Here is a 24,571-nt window from a genome sequence, read left to right as displayed (position 1 = left end):
CTGAGGAAGCTACAGATAGGTTTAGTTATTAAAATTACTGTTCCTTCCCTTACCTAGCTGTGGCCTCTTGACAGACCAGGTTTGCTCTTGGCACTGCTCACAGTGCCTGTGTTCTCCCACCTGTAGGAATGTGATGGCTTTTGGTTGTGGCTCTGGAACAGAAGGTCAGGGTGCCTGGCAAAACCCCCAGCATAGGGGTTTGGATGGGAATTAAAGAATTAAATAAAATCCTCTGTCCAATTAAATTATTAAATAAAACCCTTCTGGAGTTTGTTTTGTGCTGTTAAAGAAAGGCAAAGGTGTGCAGAGGGATGGGGAGAGGATGGGGCAGACACACAGCTCTTCAGCCATGCAGGGAGAGCCAGATTTCCATGGGGAAATCTGTTTTCTTTTTGCAGCTGAAGCAGCAAGGATGGACCATGGATCAGAGCCAGCAGTGTGGGAGATCAGAAAACTGTTGCATTGAGGTCTCTTCACCCCCCTAGTATTTCAGTGGTCATGAGCAGGTCATGAATGTTTGTAGCAGGCTGAACTTGCAGAATTCCCTGGAAATGTGAACTCAGGGATATTTTTGGCAAATCTGGAAAGGAAATAATAATCCATCCGGAGGCTGCAGGATGCAGCACAGCCCCTGTACATGGAGAGCTCCCACTGCCTCTGAGCTGCACACATACAACTGACAAGGGACTTGGCTGACTTGTCAAAACTTTCCTCAACTCACTACAGTGCCTTGCAATCAACTGAATTTTGTGTTTACAGTTGGAACAGGAAAAGCAGGACTTGGTCCATACCTTGGTGTAGCAATTATGAAGCAACCTAACGGCAGACTGTAACCAGCATCTGAAAATCGGGAGTGTTGTAACGTGCTGAACAACGACATGCCCCAGAGAAGAGCCCCTCAGCATGCAAATACTGCTGAGATGGACCACAGTGGAACCACTGGCTTTCTAAACAACAGCATGTTATCAAAGACTTGAGGTGCAGATCCCTCTTTTCCCTCTTCTTCAGGGCTGATCTGGGAATTGGGCTGGGATCAGATGCTTGCGAAAGCAGACACTTGCATAGCTTTTACTATGGGCTTAGCCTTTGTCTCTGGAATATCATTTGGATTTGGCAAAGAGCTGCTTTCCCTAATCCCTATTCATGCAGAGACATGTGGAGGCTTCTGGGAATCCCTGCTGTACCAGGGAATTGGGTTCAACAAAGTGGGAATACTCCCTGGGAATACTCCACAGTAAGATCTTCAAGGGCTCCCAGCCTGCCTGCCTGGCAGGGGAGAGATACAGAGCCCCTTGCATTGCTCTTCCTGATGTCCTTCCCCATGATCCAGACTCCTGGGAGATGGAACAGCAAGTCAGCAAACATGAGCCAGAGCCTTCTCTGTGTATCCATATGCTGAGACCTGAGCTGGCTCCTCTGGATGCTGGATGGGGACACGTAAATGAATGGTGGAGCTTCCCCTGCCCCTCCAGCGCTGCTTCTCTGTGCAGATGGTGGAGAAGGGGCAGCATCCCACTTTATCCCCAGTCTAGGGCATCATGGGGCACTTTGATGTGGCAGAGCTGTGTGTGAGCTCTTCCCTGTGTCACACACATGGACACTGCACTTCACTGCTTATTGGTTCCTACCTGGGGAGACCCTGTTTTACAAAGGGCCAAATCTGCCCTGTTGTGACTCCAGATTCCATCTGGTGCATTGTTAATAACAAAGAGGTGATTTGTTACCTATTTCTCACACTGTTTTCCCCAGACAAACCTGTTGCCTGATTCTTTGCCCTGCTATGCAATGCCCTGCATTGCAGGGTAAACCCAGGAGGAAAGGAAAGAAGGAAAGGAAAGGAAAGGAAAGGAAAGGAAAGGAAAGGAAAGGAAAGGAAAGGAAAGGAAAGGAAAGGAAAGGAAAGGAAAGGAAAGGAAAGGAAAGGAAAGGAAAGGAAAGGAAAGGAAAGGAAAGGAAAGGAAAGGAAAGGAAAGGAAAGGAAAGGAAAGGAAAGGAAAGGAAAGGAAAGGAAAGGAAAGGAAAGGAGCAGGCTGCCTTTTGAATGCAGTTTATGTAAGCAGAGTGTATGAGGTGCATCTGAGCATGGAGACTTTCCTCACACATGGCACCTCCATTGATGGCAGGAAAAGGAGAAAAAAGCCATTGTCAGCCTCAGGCTGCTGCTGGATGTGAGTATGGGCAGCTGAAGGAGGATGTTCCTGGGTATGTTCAATCTATGACCTTTGCCTGCCTCTGGCTTTCTCATTCCTACCCAGTGCCATGGCTGTGTAAGTCACACCAGCCCTCACAGTCCACTGCACCAGGCAGTTGTTTGTTTTTTTTTAATTTGAAAGAAGCTATTTTCTGGAAAGCCCCAAGCCTTCCATTGTAAAGATCTGGCTCTTACAGAAGGAGCCAAGAAAACCTCTAGCATGCTTTGCTGCAATCACAGACATCTTATTCCACTGGCATACCAATGCTCATCACATGTAGGATCTCAGAGATATCCTCATCAGCACATGCTTGTGACTTGAGGATCTAGAAGAGGGAACAACACAGAAGTTTCTGGCATTCACACAGCCAGAATTAACTCTGGTTTTTGTTGTGCACAAAGGATCTGATACCTGGGATGCCCTGCCTGGTCCCCTCACCTGAAGGCATTCTGCCTCATTGTGGCAGCTGTGAGACTCTTTGTCTTCTTTTTGCCATTGGCTTCTTGAATCCAAACTGCTCCTTTTCCTTGGCAATGCAGTGAGGCAATGTGATTGTCAGGGAGCTCATGCTAACAGGCAATAATTAAAGGCTCAGTGCTGTCCAAATACAGAGTGTGATGGAGCTGGAGCTGGTGGGGTCACGCTTTCCTTGGCAGCTGACACCTGCCTCTGTCTCCTGCCATATACCCCAGGAGAAGTGCTGGGACATCGGGAGGGACTCACCTGTAAGACAGGGCTGGAGCTGCTGTGTGGAGCATTCCCCAGACCCTGCTGCAGTGTTTGTGTGATGGGTATCCTCAGCAGCCAGCTTGTGTTCCAGGCACGTGCTGTGACTTGTTTTGGGAACTGCACAGGATGACATCAGGCATAGCCATAGTTTTATTTTTACAAGTTGTCAGTATTTGACCAGGAGCATATCTCTAGTTTTCTAGAGGAGAAAACCACATCTGAGACAGTTCTGTTGTAGCCAAGCTATGAAAGCTATTTGAATATTTCTTAGTAACTGTGTTTTGGAGTTTTAGGGTGAGATAAATTGTAAAATCCCTTTTCTTCCTCAGCCCTCTGGTAGTCCAGAGGATTCATAGGCAAAGTCAAGATGTCACAAGAACAAACTGTATTCTTATTTAGTCTGGAGTAGGAACAATCCAGCCCCAGAAGTGTGCTGCAGAGAAACAGAGCAAAGCTTATCCCTGCTCAAGGAAACTCAGGCTTTTCTCTACAGGCTTGAGACAGCAGTGCAGAAAATATGAGGTCCCAAGATGGCAGCGTGAAGAAGAGGAGCACTGGGACTCCTCACTCCAAACTTCTGAGGCAAACGCAAGCCCAGCACTACAGGGTTTAAAAGAATGAAGAAAAAGAGCCCTAAAACTAAACCAAAACCCAGCCTTGAGCTCAGGAGTGTGTCACCCTGAATGTCACGGGTATGACTGCTTGTTCCTCGAGTACATCCCATGGAAGGCATCCAGGATCTCACGGGAAGAGCGCTGCCTCCCAAAGCCAGGGTGGAGGGGAGGCTCAAGGAGGAGATGTGTGGTACTACCCCACGAGCAGCAGACAGGGAGGAATGGCTCATGGCAGGGTTAATCTGTGCACATTGGCAGCTGCAGTGTGGGAGGCAGAATGTCTTCACTGAGGATGACCCTGGGAGTTGTCTGAGCTTGTGAGGATAACAAGGGGTAGAACTGGGGCACAGTTTTTAGGAACTGGGTATTTGGGAAATGCTGGCACTTGTATTTAGGCAAGGAGTGAGAGAGAAGCCTGCCAATACATGCAAACATGGCTACAGTACCATATTAACCCTTGGGAGAGAGATTTGGAATCTCTGCACAGGTCTCCAGATGGAGCAGGTAAGTGCCTGTGCCAGCCAGGAGCCAAGAGAAAGGGAGAAATTAGGAAAGAAATAAGAGCAGGACAGCACTAAAACAAGGCTCCAAACAAATCCCATCCCTTCAAGTTTTCAAAATCTGCCTGCACAAAGCCCTGGGCAGCCTGCCCTGCCTTTGAATGCAGTCCTGCTTGGAGCAGGGGATTGAACTGAGTGACCTCAAAAGGTCCCTTCCAGTCTAAATATTTCTGTGGTTCTGTGATGGATGTTTGAAATATAGAACAACCAGACCTAATTATAGCATTGGAGAAATCCATGACACATCTATCTAGAGCTTAAACCAGCTCTGTTCCCTCCCCCATCCCATAAAGCTAGAAACAGGACAGAAAAAGGTGATCACAATCTACAACACACACTGATTCTTGGACAGGGAGGGAACATCTCAGGAGCTCCAAAATCATTACTAATATGGAGAAGATGAACAAGAAATGATTGGGAATTTGGGGACACTGAACAAAGTGAGGGGGCAGCAGGTTTAAAATGGAGAGGAGCTTAGAGAGCTTAAGCTTCTTACAAAGATCTTAATTTCTCCCCTGTGGATTTCACTGGCACAAGACATCACTGAATTAAAATGTATCTATGAATTAAAAACAAAAAAAAACCCAACCAAACAAAAAACCCCACCAGAAAACCCCCCAAAACAAACAAAAAAACCCTATTTGAGTCAGGAACTTTTGATTCAGGAGATCTTTTGAGCTACAGATCGGTGGTTTGGGTCATAGAGAAATGTTCAGGTATCCCTGAATGCCCATGTACCTCCCATCCTGTCAGAAAGAGCTTCAATGAGCTACACATTGCCTGCAGGAATACCTCTGCTCACTCGGGTTTGACCCTGGCCTCTGCTAAATTTGCAGAGATCAGCAGATATCTCCCTCCCATCACACTTGGGAAAAATAATTCCCCATCATCTTCTATTCTCACTTACATTATAAACTTTTGTTGCCCAGCTTCTTCCTGACTGAGAAGTCCCAAGCTATTCTGCGGCTTCTTCTGAGAGACATTACTCTGCCTCAGTTGTTTTTTCTTTCTCTATCATTCCTCTGGTTTTACATTATCATTTTTCTCTAAACAGACCAGAATTGTTGGCAATTCACCATCATGGGCAGTGCACAGGATGCAGCTGAATTGTCTGTTGGTTCTGTAGGGCATTCACTGTTCGATTTTACTTTTAATTAATCTTCTAATGATTTTCTAGCCTTCCTTTTGCTTGTCTGGCTCCTCCTGAACAGCAAGCTGAGATTTTTCATAGAAACATTTATTGTAACACTAAGATCTTTGCTGAGTGGCCGTAGCTAGTTTAGAGTGTGAAGTCAAAGAGGATTAACCCTCTAGCCATCATTTTGTATTTACCAGGCATTGCTCATTTTATTGTCTGGGCACTCACTGTGAGATCCTTCACCAGTTCACCTTTGCAACTCTACATCACCCTGAGCTATCAACAGACTTCATCACCCCAAGAGCACATGGTCAGAGACAGGGATGTGGAGAAAGGTCTTGTCTTTCTGTGCTTTCACACTCACATATGCCCAGAGGCTGCCTCAAGCCCTGGACATCACACAAATGGCTACAAAACCTATTTGGAGCATTACAGAGGATCCAGGTGAGGGGACATGGTGAGGTTTGAGAACCTTCCTGCTTCCACAGTACAGAAAATGATCTCTTGGTACTCAGAGGAGAGGTGCTTGTCTGTAAACATGAGCTCTCCATGTGAGGAGCTCACTTATATGCTCTCAAAGCTCCCAAACTGACAGGCACTGTCATTCAGCAGCAGTGTGCAGTGCTCTGCACAGCCTGTCAGTCCCTACCAGAGCTTTGGGATCACCCTGCTGTCCTCCTGCCTGCTGTGGGATGGAAAGCTCAGCATCAGCTAGATGGGAAAAGCAGGATTTTATATTTTTGTTATATTTTTGGTGACCTTTGAGGAACTTGCCTGCAGACCCAGGTAGCTGGCTTGTCCCATTGTGCCACCTGGCACCTCTGTTCACAGTGTCACCCTGCCAGGACACCACACAGCTGAGTGGGGAGGGACACCTGAGCTGTCCAAGCTGCAGCTTGTGCTGCTGTGCAGGTCCCTGTGCCTGATACAAGGCATCCAGAGCCTGCAGCACGAAGGTGCAGGGGACAAACTGCACCTGAACTAAGAAAGCATTACAAGGAGGTGATCACAGCACTTGTCCAGTCCAGCCCAGGCAGAAGCAATAAGCCTCTAGCAGAAATAAATGCTTTTTAAATGGATTTTCTGGAAAATCACAGACTGACCACATTCAGCAGGGTCTTTTGGGGAAATGAAGGGGTGACATACTCAAGAAGCATTGAAATAATCTCAACTGAGCCTGCTGGGACAGACTCCCAGGAAAATCCTGAGTGTGAACCCCCAGTCACTCCACAGCTCTGGAATTTTCAGTTCCTGTACTCTGACTTAAATCACCAGCACCTTTCCCAGTGCACTGCACAGCCCTCGGGGAGGATGTACAGACATGTTCCTCTGGCCATCAAGTGCCAAGCACTTCTCACACAGAAAACTGTCCCTGGGAAAGCAGAAATTGCTGGTAGTCCTCAGCTGTGGGCTGGGCACAGCTCCCCACTTGTACTGGGACACTGTAGGTTACAGTGGTGTGCACCACAGAGCCTACACACACCCCCCCAACAAGAACTGACAGCTTAGAAAATGCTTATTTTGTGGTTGAATTACTTTTATTCTGAGGTTGCCAACTCTTCACTGCTTACCTACAACCTGCAGGCAACAAACTTCTTCCAGGTCTCCAACAGCCCACAGCCCCAGAGCTGACAGGTTAAACTCTCCCACCTTCAACAAAAGCCCCACCAGTTATTTTTTGACCAGGTCTCCAGACTGTACAGGCATAACCACCAAAAGGACAGGACTTTAACAACTGGTCTTGAGTTGTGCAAGGAACAAGACCAGGGGACATCGACATCCAGTTCAAATTGGTTCAGCCATTCCAATCCTAGCATCCACAGCCCCATCACTACAGGGCAGGAAAGGAACATTCAGGTGTATCTCTCAACTCTGCAAAGGAACAGGCCGGAAACCCTCTAAAAAGAAAAATAATCAAAGCCCTGTAAGAGTAGGAGAGCAACAGAAGTCTTGATTTTTGGAGCCTTTGTGGTATAGAAAACTGCAGCACAGAGCTGTAGCCCAGCTGTCAGATGTACACTCAGCCTGGAAGGAGTCACCACCCACTTGTCCCAGCAACTCCAGATGATCTTTAAGTCCTTTCCAACCCAAACCATTTTATGATTCTATCACCTGGCTCAGCCAGCAAAAGCAGCCATTCTGCAGCACCATCCACATCTGTAATTTCTGCTCAGTACAGAGAAGGAGCACAGCTCCCAGCCACACTTGAAGGACTTTGTTCCAAGCACTAAACTAGAAACCCAATCCTTCCAACTCGAGTATCAGGCGGGGCACTCGAGTAACCTGGCCCACAGAGCAGGAGCAAAGGCAACACTTCTCCCAGTGCTCCACAGCAGTGTGGAGACGGGCACTGAACAAATGCACACGGGAGATATTTCAGCTTTTATTCGCAAATCCATCTGTACATCCCGACTCGCCGAGTGGCAGCTGCCGGGGCCGGCAGCACCAGGGGGCAGCAGCAACCAGGAGTCACCGGAGCCTGGAAACAGGAGCCAGCCGAGGAAACCAAACCCCGCCGGCTTTTACATCTCACCTTCTCTCAGCAAGGTAATTGGAAATCGAGTCATCTTTATCACATTCAGAAAGGTGTTGGATTTAGAGTCCTGCGCGTTCAGCATAACGATCTCGAGTTGAAGGGACTATTCTGCAGAGCAGCTTGAAAACTAAACCAGGCTTGCTTTTCCCAAAGCCAGCATCTTAAAGCTGCAGTACTCTCCAGGCATCTTTCCCAGCAGTCCCAAAGCCAAATTACAAAAGGAGCCCTTGCAAATAAATAATCGCAGAAAAATAAATAAGATTAGAACTGAAATATACAGTTACACGGTCTTTATTTGGTTTCAGAGGGGGAAAAAAGTGGAGCCAGACTGCAGCTTTAAGCCTCATGCCTGAATCAACCTCAAACACTTAGTAAATTTTACAGCTGATTAGCAGTACAGGTCCGAGATCTGAAGTTCCACGGAGATGAACATTTAGGCACAAACGCACACCCTTCCCCAAGGCATACTTTATTTTTGAGAGCTAGAAAAAAAAAGCCTGCTATGGGGAAGTGTCCCTTCCCGAGCTGAACAGACATGACTGAAGACCTATTTACTGTCACAGTAAAACATCCCAACAAATAACTAACCCCACCCATGGTTGCAAGGGAAAACTGGTTCAAACCATGCACCAGGGAGACAATTCTCTCTCAGGATCCTTCAACTCCACTGGCACCACAGAATCCACGAGCAAATCCAGCTACAGCAGGGCTGCCAGCTGCCTATTGCTTCTTGTGCTCCAAGCCTAGTTGAGGAAAGTCGTAAGTCCATTATTTCTACTTAAGCCAGAAATCCTGTTAATGTCATTTAGAGGCAGTTCTACAGCAGCAGCTCTTGATCTGCTCTCTGTCTGGGGAGCACCAACCCCCTCTCCAGAAACTCCCACACAGAAAAAAACACACAGAAGAGAAAAGCAATCCATTGCAAGCCAGTGTCCGATGATTGTCCCTTTGGGGAAGGCAGGAATCCAGGACAGGGCAAGGCAGGGGAAGGGAGGATGGCAGGTGGGGAAAAGTTAGAAACAAACTCAAAACCATCAAGACACAAGGAGGAGCTCAAAGCCCCTCAGCAACTGATGGCACTGGGCTGCTGTTTGCTAACAAAGTCTGAAATGAAGTCGAACTCGTTCTGTCCCAAGAATAACTCTGGCAGCTCCTGAATCCGGTCCAACCCCAGTTCCAGGACAAGAGATGTCAAGACCTCCTCATCTATAAGATCAGTGTCCATAACATTCAACGTCAGCGCCGGTGAGGGCATGTGCTGCATGCCCGGGTGCTGGCCCGGCCCCACTCTGTACTGCTGGCCACCGGCTCCCATGGGCCCGTTGCTCATGCCCAGCGGGTGCCCCTGGTACTGGGTGTTGAGTTTTTGTAGGTGCATGCTGGCCATGAGCTGCTGGGTGCCCACCGGCCCCATGTACTGCTGCTGCTGCCCCGGGCCATTGAACATCATCGCGTTCTGCATCTGGTGGTGGCCCATCTGTCCGCTGAGGCTGGCTCTCGGCCTCATGGCTCCGTCCATGGCAGCCCCTCCGTAGGGCATCATCTGAGCGGCGGCGGGCAGCGTCCTGAGCACATGCTGCCCGTGCTGCGGGGGTCCCTGCAGCCCGCTCACCCCCATGCGGTAGCTCTGCAGCCCGGCGCCGCCGTGGCTCATCGGCATCATCATATGCTCGCCCATGGCTCCAGGTCCCCGCCGGGTGACAGCGCCTCGGCCCCGGCTCCCGGGGACGGCACGGCGAGCCGGCTCGGACAGCAGATCCCGGCGAGCCCCCACCTCCGCCCGGGGGGGAAAGGCAGCGCTGCGCTCCCTCCGCGGGAGCTGCGGGGAGCCTCGGCAGGGAGCCGGGCTGTGTCCGCACGGTGCTGTGCCCGCACGGTGCTGTGCCCGCACGGTGCTGTGCCCGCACGGTGCTGTGCCCGCACGGTGCTGTGCCCGCACGGTGCTGTGCCCGCACGGTTCGCACCGCTCCGGGGCTCCGGGGCTCCGGCGGACAGCGGCTCCCCTCCCCGGTAGCGCTCGGCTGGGCTGGGCTGGGCTGGGCTGGCCGGGAGCCGTAGCCGCGCTCCCGCACTTATAGCGCTGCGGGCGGGGCGGGCGGGGGCGGCCCCGGAGCCCATTGGAGAGCGGGGAAAGAGGCAGGGAAAGAGGCAGGGAAAGAGGCAGGGAAAGAGGCAGGGAAAGAGGCAGGGAAAGAGGCAGGGAAAGAGGCAGGGAAAGAGGCAGGGAGGGCTGGCTCTCGGCCCCGCTCGGCTCGACAGTCCCGCCGCTGCATCCCTCTGGCACTGCTGTCACCTCCCTGGAGTCGCCTCTCTTCCTGCTCACAGTGCCACTGCCCAAGTCCTTGTAGCCGCTGGCACAATGGATGGCCGGGCCTCAGGTCCCGCTCCCTGTTTATGCTGAAGGATGCACCTGTGCCAGGTGCTCCCAGGGCCGAGGTTAGAGGCCGGGAATAGTTGGTGGCATCAGGCTGGTTACTCGGTCGGCAGCATCTTCCTAGCTGTAGCTAGGTAGGAGGTAGCAAATACCTCCCTCTTTCTGCAGCAGGAAAAAAAAAAACAAAACCATCTGGGCCAAAGAGAAGCAAAGGGTAGAAAAAAATTTGTTAGAATAGTCAGTATCCTGATAGAGATGTAAATTTTTTATATATATATATAATATATAAATACTATATATATGGGGTTTTTTTGATTTTTTTTTTTTTTTTTTTGGTAGAAGCCTAATTCTGCACTGAGGTGAAAGTCAGCTGGATCTTACACCTGCTGGCACCAACCTTCCAGACACAGATGGTAGTAAGGATACTGTACCCACAGGGTTTGCTGGTATAACTGTGTGCAGCAGAGTCTTTTTCACCTCTGAGACTCCCAATGCCCACATGCCCACCCACTGAGCTTTGCTAGCCAGATTATTTTACCATGGGCCTCGAGACTCCAGCAGCTCTGGTGCTCTCTTCAGGACGTGGTGCATTCCAGTAGTGTATGAAAGAACAGCATTATCTTCCTTGTCTGCTTTGTGTTTTGACGGAACATAAAGACTTCTTTATAAAAGATATTAGTGTTGCATAGTTACCTGCTTGGAAGGCAGGGAATGACATATTTCAACTTGCTTCCCCAACTTTATTCTTTGTCTTTGTCCTCTCCCAGACAGCTCTTAACCACAGTATTACAGACCATGGCACTGGTAGTGACAGACAGAACTTTTCTGCTGGCTTGGAGCAGTTGTTTTTTTCTGTGGAGTTTTAAATGTTCTGCATTTTCATGGTGCTTGCAGACCCTGGTGAGCAAAGGGAAGGTCTAAGGCAGCATGGGCACCTTAGAGGGGTTCTGAGCCATGCTACTGACCCAAAGGGTTGCTTATAAGGAATATTTCTGCATCAAAACACTCCAAACCAGCAGCTCAGAGCAGGTGACACCTGGGAGCCTTCAGTTCCAAGATGCAGCCAGGAATGGAAAGTGTCTTCTCTTACCTAGACAGAGCACAGCTCCATAAATCTCCAGGACATTCTGGGAGTTGCTTTTGTTTGTGCCACCTTCTGCCTTGTTAGGTGGCTGGGATAGGTTTCAGGTGTTGTTGGTGAGCCTCTAGCTGATGAATCAGTTGGTTAATTGTTCAATATAATTATGTAATGATTGTTTTTTAACTCTAGAGATTTTGACAAATGCATTTTTAGTACTAATAAACACACGCTCACACAGATATACCCGCCTGCCTACAAGTTCACATGCAGATGCACACCCAGGTGAGGAATAAATGCTAGGGGAGTGTCTTTTCAGAGGCATCCAGCCATGAAAACATCTCTCAATTGGAGGAGAGGTGTGGTGTGTCCTGCAAGACCTGGGCAGAGGCAGGAATTCTTGGACAGGAGTAACAGGTGGGAAAGGGCTCTCCACAGCATTTGCATTACTGAAGACCCCAAAGGTGGTAAATTGCCCTTTATTTTGGAGACAAATCAGCAGATGAGAACACCCTCACTGAACACAAATGGGAAGGTCCCTTCTCTATCTCTATCCTCACTCTATCCTTCTCCTGCAAGGGTAAGACCAATCAGCCACTCATCCAGACTGAAAATAGTTTGAGCAGAAATAGAGCTGTGTGCCAGCTCTGTGCCATTGCCCCCAAATGCTTCCCCAGCATGATCTGGGGTGTTTGAGAAGAACCAGTGCCTGCAGGAAGGGAAGGGCACAGGGGATGGGAGAATGGGGGGCATTGCTGTGGGCAGAGGTGTCCAGAGATCCACAGCTTCCATGTTTGCCACGTTTCCTGTGCTCTCCTATCCAGCAAGGTTCATCAGCTCCCTGCTGGTGCTTCAGGCTCCTGGGGAGAAAGATGCACCAGGAGCCAGGCAGAGGGAAGCTGAACATATCTGTTGAACTTCTGGAGGATCCCAGAGCCCACACTGCCCACTCCTGCTTTGCCTTTTCTGCTGGCAGGGTTGTCACAATCTGATTCCTTCAAGTCCTGCCTGGGGACAAACCTGCTGCCTTTCCCTGCACTGCCAAGGGCTTGAAGGTTTTTCTGCCTAATGTTTGACTGTCTTGGGACACGCTTTAATCAAATATTCACTATTGGCTGCTGAAGGTCTCTAGACCAGGTCTGGAAGGATCCTAGGGAGTCTCTGCCACACATCGAATGCTTTCCCAGCAGATTTGTTTATTGACAACCAGGAGATGACAAGGGGGTGCAATGCACTGTCATTTTTTGTTTGTTTAAGGACTGTCACAGTTTGCAAACCTCAACTCTGAAGCTGAGAAGTCCAGCAGAGACTATGGTGCTATAAATACTGAACCAGGAGCAGATTCTGATGGAATTTCTTCAGTTTGGCTTTAAATAAGTATGCCAACATGCCAAGATTTAGAAGTTAAATTAAATATTAATCTTCTTTACACCGAGTTACGCTTAGAAGTGTCTCTGACAAAGAGAACTGGCCAACAGCAAATTCTTTGAGACGCCCTGTTACCAAACCTTATTCCCAGATGGGTCTGGCATGGACAATTAAGGTGACAACCACCATTCACTGGGCAGGATGTGGGGAATCTGTGGTTCCACGGGTGCCAGCACGGCCCAGCAAGGAGGTGTGGTGGATCTGAGCTGCCTGGGGGCTGTGAGCAGAGCAACATCTCCTGGGAGGGTGTCCCAGACGCTGCCTGCCTGCTGATGGGTCGGTGGAGTTGTCACCCCACAGGTGATTTACAGGGAAGGACTTTGCCCAGCTCAGTCACGGTGTTGTACCATCCCTCGGTACATGTAGGGCAGGAACAGGCTCGTGCCAGCACAGAGCTTCCTTGAGCAAATGCCTCTTAGATGAGAGAGATGGGATGAGTGTGGGTTTTTTCATTTCTCTGAAAGCAGTGGGTGTGCAGCAGGAAAGACTTTTCATGAAGGTTTTTAAAAACCCCAGGTATTAAGGAGGAAAAGCAAGGAGCTCAGAGGTGGCTCCTCTCAAGTAACTGCACAGCCACACAAGCATTCACCCAACAGCAACCCCAAATCTCCTCTCCCTGATTTCTGCCTGGTAAAAGGGTCCTCCAGGAGAGCAGAATCCAGGTGCTACCTTAGACTGTGATTCTCATCTGCATTTAGATGGAAACACTTCATAAAAAGCAGGAGGTGCTAGGCAGAGCCCAGGGGTGCAAACAGCCCATGAGGGGGGCGAAGGGTGGGTTGAGCCCTGGCAGCCCCATGGGTGCAGGGACAAGTCTGCAGCCAAGAGCCAGCTCTGGGGAGCCATTAACCCTGCTGGGATGCCAAGGATGGGAAGGCTGTGCTTCCTCTCAGCTCTGTGTGCAGTCTCCCTGCACATTCCTGCTGGGTGCACAGCCTCCTGTGTGCACTGATGTGGGCCCACTTGCTCCTCAGCAGCATCTCACCTGCCAGGGCCACTGATGGGTGCAAAGGTGGCTGGGGCCAGAGCCAGGCAGGAGGGGCTGGTGCTCCCTCGGGAGCGGCAGACACAGCTGATCCCAGCTCCCCGTGTGCTCCAACCACCGAGCTGGCTTGCCCAGCTTGTAAACAACATTTTTGTTTTTTTCCTCTGGGCTAATCTTGCTCTGTGGGGGCAGATAATATCACTGGAATTTTTCCAGTGTCCTTTGCAAGAGCCTCCTGCTTTGGACTTTGGCTGAGACGCACATGAATGAGACACGAGCTTCCTCAATTGCTTTCTCTTGTTTGCTTTCCTCTGGGCCTGCTTCCTGCTCAGATCACTGCTTCTGGTTCCTGGTCTCATGGAGAATGACCAGAGCAAGCTCAGCACCACCGTGTGCTTCCCTGGATGTCCCTGTGGGGCTGGGATGCTGGCAGGAAGCAGGAGGGGCACTGGGCTCTGGGCTCTCCTCACTGATGCCCTGCAGAGTGGGGCTGGCACTTGCTGAGCCCCTGCTCTGCATCCTGACTTTTTACAGGGCAGCTGCTTTGGGTTTAGGCCTGTACCATGGCTGGGATGGGCTGCACTTCAGCCTCAAAGGCCCAGAGGGGTTCTTGTCCTGTGGCAGAGCCAAACCCAGTACAGGTGGTGTGTACCTGAGCCCAGCCCACCCAGCTGCCTGTCCCCACCCTGCCTAGGAGATTCCACTCAAGCCCTCAGGGACCTCCCTGTAGGGTCTGACAACAGAAAATCTGTGCTGCTTTGGAGAGGGCTGGCAGCCCAAGCGCCACTCAGCCACGGATGTGCAGCCTGAGCCTGGCCCAAAGGTGCTCCAGGTGCTGCTTGGAGCGTGGCAGGAGCAGGCAGCCTGCCAGACCAGTCTGCCAGCACAGCCTCTGACACGCTACAGAGTGTCACCAGCTCCTGCCTCAGCAGAGAGGTGCACGTGTCACCACTCACCTCTTCCCCGTGCTGTCATCCCTCCCCAGCACAGTTCTGTGCCTTGCTGTACCCAGGGAAACTGAGGCACTGACCCTGTCCTGCTGCTGGCCACAGCTGAGCCACCAGCCTGCACAGGCCTTGCTTGTGCTCTCTTGGTGTTTCCCACTTCTATTCTTCCTTTCCTCCTGGGACTTTTCCAGGTTTCTGTATGGAGTCTGTGCTCCACAGACCATGAACTGGCTGGCTCTGGTGTCCCAGGGATTGTGATGCCAAGTTGTGGGGCTCTGCTCCTGCACGGCTGTCCTGTCCAGCGTTCTCTTTCCCTTCTAAAGACAAGCCAAGGAGTCATCCCTTCTCCTGTGAGTGACCCATAGATCTGCTTCAGGGTAAGAAGCTGCTTGGCCCAAGGCCTGGCTCACACCACTGCCCAGGCTTGTGGTCGTCACTGCATGGCCTTGCTGGATGTCCTGGTCACCACGATTTCCCCCAGGCTGCATCTGAGGCCCAGCTGGACAGAGCAGGGCTGTGGTTTCTCTGGCAAGAAGCCTTCTGTGTCCTGTCTCACCACAGGTCAAGATTGCCTCTTCTTGGGTCCCCCTGCCCAGCCCTGTCCCTCTGCCCATTCCTCCAGGACCTGCTGTGGTGGTGGGGTCTGTGGAGGTGGACAGCAGTGGGGCTTTCTCACTCAAGTGCTGCTCCTGTGAGACCCATTGTTCTCTGGGGCAGGCAGCCAGAGAGGCTTTGGGTTATTTGTTATCTCCAGGCACCTGCAGTGCTGCTGAGGCAGATTAGCTGTGGCGGTTTCTCTAGCCTGCTGTTGCCTCATACAACTGCCTTGTGTTTGGAGGTTGGGGCAGTGGTGGTGAGTCTTGGGGGAGGCTAGAGAATGGTGTTTCTTTCATTATCATTAGGAATATCTGTTGCTGTTTATCTGCCTTCTCTTTCCTTCGTGTTATGCAACCTCCTCTTGAGATGTCGGTGGTTGTTTTTCCAGGGTTGATGTAGCAACAAAACTCTTGCTGGTATTTCCAGACCCTCATGGCTATAACATCCAACGTCACATCTGTCCCCCTCTGATTGCATTAGGATCCCCAAGTACTTTTCCACTCCATTAATGAGTTGAGGTGTTGAGCAGGGACTACAGCAGAGCCCTGGGAAGATGCAAGCTTGTGAATGGGCTGGGTGCTGGCAGCTGTGGTTCGCGTGGCCAGGGGAGGATCAGGGCGGGTGACTCAGGGCAACTGAAAGTTTTGTCCTGGGAGAGCAGCCTGGGATCCAGGTCGCTGGGACCTGTTTGTCAGGTTCCTATTTTTGTTATTCACTAGCTCAGTATTCCTGAAAACAAATTGTGTTGTTGTCACCTGATTGGCATCATCGGCGTCAGAGCGTGGAGAGCGTCCTGCGTGGGGAGCCTGTTTGGGTGGCTGGATCTCAGCTCTGCAGTGACTGGGCTTTGCCTCTGCTGGGCCAGTCCTGTGGCTGCTCCTCTTGGGCTGAGGAACAGCTGAGGAGCCCCTGGAACAGCTCTGGTGCTGCCTGGGGACCTGCCCCCCACCAGCTCCTCCAAAGCCAGGGCAAACACCAGAGCCTTCAGACTGTCATGTGTGCTGTGTTTTGTGGGTGGTGGCTCTGGGCTGAGCCTGCAGCAGGGGCTTCATAGAACTGCAGAACCTTCCTGAGCTGGAAGGGACCCCCAAGGATCATTGAGTTCAACCCCAGCCCTGCCCAGACCCCCCAGCAGCCCCAGCCTGGGCATCCCTGGAGCGCTGTCCAAAGGCTCCTGGAGCTCTGGCAGCCTCGGGGCTGTGCCCATTCCCTGGGGAGCCTGGGCAGTGCCAGCACCTCTGGGGGAAGAACCTTTCCCTAAATCCAGCCTGAGCCTGGCCTGGCCCAGCTCCAGCCGTTCCCTGGGTGCTGTCCCTGTCCCAGAGCAAAGATCAGAGCTGCCCCTCCACTGCCCCTCGTGAGTAGCTCTCAGTGTGCTCTGCCTTCAGCCTCCTCTGGTCCAGCTGAACAAGTCAAGTGACCTCAGCTGCTCCTCATATTGCTTCTTGTCTGGACCCTTCACTGGGCTTTGGGACAAAAATCCCTGGGTTTTGCTCTCCAGCTTGCCCCCTCCTGCAGCAGAGGTGAGCTCTGCTGGCCCCTGGCTCAGGCTGAGGGCTGATGATGGTCCCTGGGTCACCACTGGGTTGGGGTAGCACAGGACAGAGTCACTGCTGGGTGAGACACCCTGGTTATATAGAGAGGAGAAAGAGCTGGCAACAGGCAGATGCAGGGGCCCTTGACACAGCTTGAACATCCTCGGGAGGCTGCAGACAGTTCTGGGGAGAAGGTACCTGTGGCAGGACACTGCTGTTTCCTTCATCTGCAACATGTTTCTGAAGCTGGACATTTCTTCTTAGGCCAAGCTTGAGCAGAAAAACCTGCCAGCTAAACCGGGGATTTCACTGATAGGTGACTTTTTTGCTTAATAGCAAACCAGTCACATGAAAATATTTGTTTTATTTTGAAGAAATAAAAAACCAATTTTTTTCTTGCGTCATCCATTCTCCTTTTTATCGTGGCAAGAGCTGTCAGGGAGCAGGATCTGCTTGTGATCTTAGAAATACAGAAGAAAACATCTGTTGGTGTTTGTGGTGAGAGAAGCATAGCTGTGCCTATCTCACTGAGCAGCCCTGCTGCTGCTGCTGCCTGAGCTTTAGTGATCTTGTCATGTCACCAGGGCAGTGTGACAGAGGCTCAAGCAGCACTGCTGGCCTGGTGCACATGGAGATCAGCCAAAGCAAAGGGGTTTGTGGCCAAAGGAAGGCCAGTTCTCATGTGGACAGGTCTTCTTTTTACATGAGGAAAATCGTCTGGATGCTTAAGTGAATTATTCACTTACTGGGAGTAAGCTGAAAATGTGTGCTACCGAAAATGCACGTTCAGTGGCCAGTATGCACTGAAATCCATGGGAGCTGTTGGCATATGTGATGTTAGGAAAACAGCTCGTGTTGCTGCTGCCTTTGTCAGGATTAAAACTCAATTGCCCTTTTTGGGAACACTGACTGCTGAAGGCATCTGTTGTGTAAGGGACAAGCTGGTGAAAGTAGATGACAGTCAGGTGGGGAGAGAAACCCTCCTGCTGCTGCCACTGTGGGCTTGTGAAAGGTGCTGTAGTTCCACACTCTGCTCCGTGTTCTGGCTTCAGGGACAGTGGTTAGGGGTAGGGTTAGGCTTAGGCTTAGGTTTAGGGTTAGGGTTAGGTGTAGGTGTAGGGGTAGGGTTAGGACAGCTGGTGCTGTGGGTATGGGGGATGCAGGAGGGGTGGGAGCAGCATCCCTCCCTCCTCCCCCACCTTCCTCCACTTGCCTCATCCATCTCTCTCTGCTGCTGAATTTATTTTATAATTATTATGAATTTATGACAGGGCTGTAGTGGCCAAGAAGTGATTGAGGCCAGACTCTGAGGTTCTCCTGTCATTGAGGGCTCCCTGATGCTCCCAGCAGAGACATGAGATGGTGCCACTCATAAATTGGCATCCTTTAAATATCTCATTTCCTGACACCAGTGATGGCACGTGCTGCCAGTTCTGGCCTTGGCAAGGTCTGAGTTGGGCTCTGCAATTGAGGGCATGAAATGAGTTTAGGGAAAAGTTGAGGGTCTGAAATGGGAAAATCCACAGTAAAAAACTACAGTCCCTGGGAGACACCAGTGTAAGGCAGGGGGACAGCTCTCCATGGAGTTACAGGCCACTTACCTGGGACAAAGTTGGAGGTTTTGGGTGAGATTTGGGCCACCACAAGTCTTCCTGTGTACCTGGCTGTGGCTTGGTTGTGCTGCACTTTTCAGCAGCTCTGTGAAAGCATTGCCCTATCTTGGGGTGAGGTGGCTGTTCTTACTGTTGTCCTGAGGAAACAACACATAGAATTGTACACCATGGCTGCATTTTTGCAGGCAGCTGAACTGCCTTCTCACTGCTGTAGTTATCTGATGCTTTAGGGACTTCCAACATCACTCACAGGAGCTCATCTGGTGCTGGAGCTCTTGAGAAGCAGGGAGGAAGGGCACTGGGCTGGGAAGCAAGTTCTCCTTGCTATGGATATGTGGCATTAATCTGCTCCACTCTATCTCATGTACCCTCAGCCTTGGAGAGAAATCTGGACCAGCTTCAAGCTTCCACCTCGGTGGCACTGCAGTCCACTGCCAGCTTCAGAGAGTCTCCAAGAGAAGGTTCAAAGGGCTTTGTGCCTCTGAGCTCCTCCAGAGCTGAGCAAAGAGGAGCACCAGGCTGGAGTAACCAGGAGGAACAGCAGGAGCCACGTTGTGTCCAGGGCAGTGCAGCCTCACCAGTGTCTGGGACCTCCTCTGGGCATTTTCAGCTGGTTGTTGTCAGGTAGGAGGATTTGGACTGGGCTTGGACTCAAGAGCTCTGGCAGGGTCCAGCATGGATGTGGGCCCTGCAAAGTAGCCCAAGGCAGCAGAGAGCTGCTGCTGCTCTCTCCACATGAGTAGCTGCTCCAAGCTGCACAGGTTTCTGCAGCGTTCCCAGCTAAGATCTCCTTTCCCAAAGTTGTATGAGAAATTCTGTTTCCTCCTCAAGGTGTGGGAGCAGGTGACACAGCACACAGGCTTTGCAGGCACTCCTGGAATGATCACCATCCACTGGAGACAACATGGGAGATGCTTATGTTCCATGGGTTCATCTAGATTTCAGTGTGTGTTTCATTGTCTCTGCTCCATGGCCACGGGGGAATGCTTTTGAGCTCGTGGCTGGTGACCCAGTGTCACTGCTCAGGAATGTGGCAGGTGCTGCCCGTGCTTTGGACTGTGCAGCATTTGGGTCCCTGAGCTTTGGGTGTGTGCTGGATCAGGTGATGCTGGGGGAAGGGGAGGATGAGGCAGGTGAGGGGGTCTGTGCACAGAGGGGTTTCTGGTGTCTGAATGCACTTGCTGCTCTCTCAGGGCACCCACTCAGGTGTTGTCCCCAGAGCAGCTGCCACAAGATATTGTACCTGGGATGTGGTAAAGTCTGTGGCTGCACCCTGGAGTGGTCTGGCCGGAGCATTGTGTTAGAACAAAGCTGCTCCAAACCTGCAGATCAAGGTCTGAATCACTGCAAAGGTCTGCTCTGCTCACTGGGGCTGCCCACACTCGCTGTGATGGCAGGACTGGGAGCACAGGTCTCACGGGCAGAGGCAGCCTGCTGTGAGCTCTCAAGTCTTCCACCTTGACAAACCTTGCTGAGGCATCCCTGCCTTGTCCTTTGCCTCCATGGACTCCTCTCCTGGGCCAGGAGATCATCTGTCCTCATCAGCTCTGTGCCACAGGGAATGGCCATCTCTTGGGTCTGAAGGGTCCCAGCTCTCTCAGCCTCTCCTCATAGAGAAGATGCTCCAACCCCTTCATTTTTTGGCCCTGTCTGCTGCAGTAACTCCACACCTTTTCTGTGTTGCAGTCTGTGCAGCAGTTTCTGGGCACCACTTCTCGGAGATCTCGAGATCTCCTTGGGCTTCCAAGTACCTTTGGGAATGCCTTTGGGAGGATTGTGCTGCTGCTGTCCCATGTTACACTGAAATGTGCATTAGGGAGCTGGAGCCACCGTGGGTGCCCATGTCCTTGGTGCTGCAGCCATCATCATCCCTGGGGTCTGCCAGCCCTGGGTGCCCCCTGTGCTGTCCATCCACCACTGCTCCTCCCTGCACCCTCCTGCTCTGGGCTCTGAGAAGTGTGGGGCGTGCCAGGGGTTTTGTGGGCCTGAGCTGTGCCTGAGCAGGAGTGTGAGGCATACCTGGGTTGATGTGGGGACTCCCAAGGCCAGGACAGAAATCACCAAAGTAGGTGGGAAGGTCCACTGGAGACAACTTGAGGTGCTGCAGCTGTTCTGTGCTGTTCTGTGCAATGTGTGAGCAATGAATTACACATGGAAGTGAAAGAAGTGAAGAGAGGTGGCCTTCCCCTGCTAGTCCTTTTGTGGGGTGAAAAGTATGAGCAGGTTTTGGAGCCAGTGACAGCAAGGAGCAGGAAGAGGAAGTGTGAAGGATTATAAATATCTGGCTCTCAAGGGGCAAAGCAGTGAGATACTAGTTTCCATGAATAGGCTCCTGGAGTATGACACTCTCTTCCCTCTTTCGTGTGGCTGTGCTCCAGATAACAGAAACCACTGCTGATTTCCTGAGCTCACTATCTTTGTCATAAAAACCCCAAACAGCAGCAGTTTATAAATAAGGCTTAAGAAATAGAGCTGCTATTCTGAGGAGCAATGAAACCAGCAGCTTGTCCAGCTCAACGCTTCAATTCTGGTTCACAACAAACTTGGGCCATCACAGAAAGAAACCTGAAGCCTTCCACAAAGAGGAAAGTGGATCTGGGCTGCAAAGCAGGTCATGGAAGTGCCATACAGAGTCAGGGTCTTGGCTGCCAGGGGCTTCCTGCCTCTCTCACTGTGCTTAACTCTTCCTAAAATTATGAATTCTCCTGAGCTGGAAGGGACCCACAAGGACCATCAAGTCCAGCTCCTTGCCCTGCACAGGACAGCCCTAAGAATCCCACCCTGTGCCTGAGAGTGTTGTCCAAATGCTTCTTGAACTCCCAAGCTCCACCAGAAAACCTTCCTGCACCCTGGCAGGAGCCCACAGACACAGCTACACCAGAAAACACTCGGCTTCTGATCACCTCTGCTTCTGCAGCCTGGCCATTCCAGGGCTCTAGGCTTTGTACTAATAGCAGTGGATAATTCATTCTGGATCTGTGTTCTACCTCAGCCAGATGCTGAGGAAACCAGGAGCTGAAATGAGTGCAGGGGTGTCTGCTGAAGGTTTTCTCAGTGCTCACGCTGTGCCTCTGGCCAAAGGCTCAGCCCTGCTCTGGGGCCTTTGGGTGCTGCTCCTTTCCTGCTCTGGGGTGTGAGCCTGGGCCAAACTGTGCTGCAGTGCTGAAACCAGCAAACTTGTGCGGTGATTTTTGGCTCAGTGTTGTCCTGGCACAGAGGAGCAGATCTGATGGGATGGCTGTGAATGGGGAAGCCCTGGGGAAGGGAATTCCTGAAGCCCCAGCTCTTTGGGAAAGATATGGAGAGTGTTTTGAGGTGAGCAATCATCAGCAGAGCCCTGAGAGCTGGAGGTGCTGAAGTTTACCCTGGAGAACAGACAGCAGAGGAAGGCAGGAGAAGTCTTCAGATCCACAGAGAGGGTGGAGGATGGATCTTTCTGCCATGATTGTGGTGCACATCATCACTAAGAGGCTTCAGCAGCAGGAAGGGGAATTCAGGTGAGACTCAAGGAAGATTTTCCTGCCTGGGGACAACTCTTCATCTTGTAAGAACTTTAAAATAGGACAATACAAGGATAGCTGAGCTACCTGAAACTAGAGGGCAGGCCTGTCTTCATCCAGAGTCCCTTCTAGTCTCAAGGTGATGCCACATCCCGTCTATGAGGTTCTGTGGTCTGTAGGGTCTCTTGTCAGGGTGTGCTGAGTGTCCAGAGTCTCTGCCCTTTGCAATTCACTGTGTGTAGTTTTACAGTTCAGGCCAAGAGAGGACCAAGCTGCCTGCTGCCATGTGGAGCGTCCTGAAGCAGCTTCCTTGAGGGCAGACAAAAAGTCTGTGCAGATAGCTGTGCCACCCAAGACTCACCATTATTTGTGTTTTGAGAATGTCGTGTATCTTGGGGGTTGTTGCTGTCAGGGCTTCACACTGATGAGCCTGATGGCTCCCAGGCTGTCCCACAGCCAGAGCTCTGGGTTTCCACAGGGCAAGACACGAGGTGCAGAAGCTTCTGCTGAAGGCCTGGTCAGACCCAGGCAGGGCAGGCCACAGTTTTATGCTGGAAATTTCCAAGCTCAGAGCGTAACAGGGAAGCAGAGCCACCTCTTTTGGAAAGAAGGTACACTCCTGTCCCATCCCATCTCCCATCCCATTCTCTCACCCCCTGGTCTCCAGAGCAGTGAAGCCTGGAAGAGTCCCACCTTCACAGAATTCACAGAATCACAGAATGACCAGGTTGGAAGAGAACTTCAAGATCATCAAGTCCAACCCATGCCCAACACCTCGACTAAACCATGGCACCAAGTGCCACATCCAGTCTTTTTTAAACACATCCAGGGATGGTGACTCCACCACCTCCCCAGGCAGACCATTCCTGTATCTTATCACTCTTTCCATGAAGAACTTTTTCCTAATATCCAACCAATGTTTCCCTTGGTGCAGCTTGGCCTTGCAGGAAATCAGCCCCTACTCTTGGTGCAAGAACAGATGATTTCCAGCATGTTGCCAGCTCTGGCTTTTGCAAGCTGAAGTATTGACAGAAGAAACAGTTAAACAAATCGTGTCTTCTGCTGCAAGGTTTGTAATTGCTGGCCACAAACCACAGGCAGCTTGGCCTGGCTCCAGGTGAGAGACCTGTGCAAATGTTCCTGGGTTAGAAATTATCTCCAAGATGCTGCCACAGCTTGGGCCTCCCAGAGAGGATGGAGAGAGAACGGGTTACAGGCAAAGGAGGATCATCTCAGCACAACCTGGGGTCATGGAAAGCTGCTCCTGCTCTCCAGTGCTTCATCTTCTGCAGCTCCCAGCTGCAAGCAGGAATTTTCAGACAACACATTTGCACATATTCAGAGAAGGGCACCAGGTGAAAGAAGGCTATATGGTGTTTGTTGTCAGTCCCTGTGGGCTCAGCTTTGAGGAATGGCATTAGCAAAATGGCAAAATCCATGCCAGTTTGAGTTCTGTCACATCAAAAATCGTTTCCATGTTCCTTACTGGTGTTTTGGAACTGACAGCTCATTGCAGCTATGACAGTGGGTCCTGCTAATCTAAAAAAAAAAGTCCTGAATATGGAACTGTAGCACAGATTTAATATATATTTCATGCATTGTGCCCCTAAAGTAAAATGCTATTTAGTGTTGTCCTTCTTGGTTTCCTTGTTTGTGCCCCTGACACTACAGATTGGGATGGGATGGGATGGGATGGGATGGGATGGGATGGGATGGGATGGGATGGGATGGGATGGGACGGGATCCATGGGATGGGATGGGATGGGATGAGATGGGATGGGATGGGATGGGATGGGACGGGATCCAGGGGATGGGATGGGATCCATGGGATGGGATCCATGGGATGGGATGGGATCCATGGGATGGGATCCATGGGATGGGATCCATGGGATGGGATCCATGGGATGGGATGGGATGGGATGGGATGGGATGGGATGGGATGGGATGGGATGGGATGGGATGGGATGGGATGGGATGGGATGGGATGGGATGGGGTGGGATGGGATGGGATGGGATGGGATGGGATGGGATGGGGTGGGATGGGATGAGTGGAGAGAGTGCAGATGGATTTAGTCATCTGCCACCTCCTTTCTCTGAAGCAGCAAAAGCCTCAGGGCTCCCTGCTCTCCCTGTGCTGCTGCGGAGTTGGGGCACAGGAGGGATAAGCAAAGAGCACTTTTCTGGTGGACTGTTTTCAGCCACAGCACGTTTGTTAAACATGACAGCCTGCCTGTCCCTAAAAATGGGTCTGATTCCAGTGGAACAGCTCAGGAAGGCCCACCAGTGGACCCAGCCCATGCTGGCCATTTCCAGCTCAGCTGGGAGAGCCAATTCCACATCCATGGTGGAGGAACAAGGAATAAAGGTTTGTCTCCTCAGCTGAGCGATGTAGCAAAGCCTCTACTTTCCTGTGCCTGAGGCAGCACTGGCTCCCCGATGATTTTCAGGTAACAGCAGCACTTCCAGACACAGATTCAGCACAGCCAGCTACCACAGGTCACCTCTGGCTTGCAGCTTTCTTGGTGAGGAAAGGGTCCAGCAGTTTAGCTCCTGCAAGGAGCTGCTGCTCTGAGCACACCCAGCCTGGGCTGTGCGTGCCCCTGTGTCCCTCTGGAGTGGAAGGTGGATAATCCTGGCTGTGTGCCTCTCCCAGCCACAGGAGAGCTTTGCTGGGCGTGCTTGGCTAGCTGTAGGACTGAGAGAAGTGGAGCAAAAGCACTGGTGGGGTCATTTGCAGTGAGATGT

At 51.4% G+C, this 24,571-nt stretch overlaps 2 protein-coding genes across 2 annotated transcripts in view; both read right to left on the bottom strand.

Moving 5' to 3' along the window:
* RPA2 (replication protein A2) overlaps positions 1–24,571 on the bottom strand; it is a 317,593-nt gene that overhangs the window by 55,023 nt on the left and 237,999 nt on the right. The gene's annotated exons all lie outside the window — the stretch shown is intronic.
* Positions 7,604–9,810, bottom strand: LOC131588145 (cbp/p300-interacting transactivator 3). Its single transcript, XM_058856758.1, has one exon. It carries the CDS (start codon positions 9,445–9,447, stop codon positions 8,833–8,835), a length of 615 nt encoding a protein of 204 aa, XP_058712741.1. The 5' UTR covers positions 9,448–9,810; the 3' UTR covers positions 7,604–8,832.

The sequence above is a fragment of the Poecile atricapillus genome, chromosome 24 (assembly GCF_030490865.1).
Source record: "Poecile atricapillus isolate bPoeAtr1 chromosome 24, bPoeAtr1.hap1, whole genome shotgun sequence".
Classification (NCBI taxonomy): Eukaryota; Metazoa; Chordata; class Aves; order Passeriformes; family Paridae; genus Poecile; species Poecile atricapillus.
This window is presented reverse-complemented; position numbering and strand designations above follow the sequence as displayed.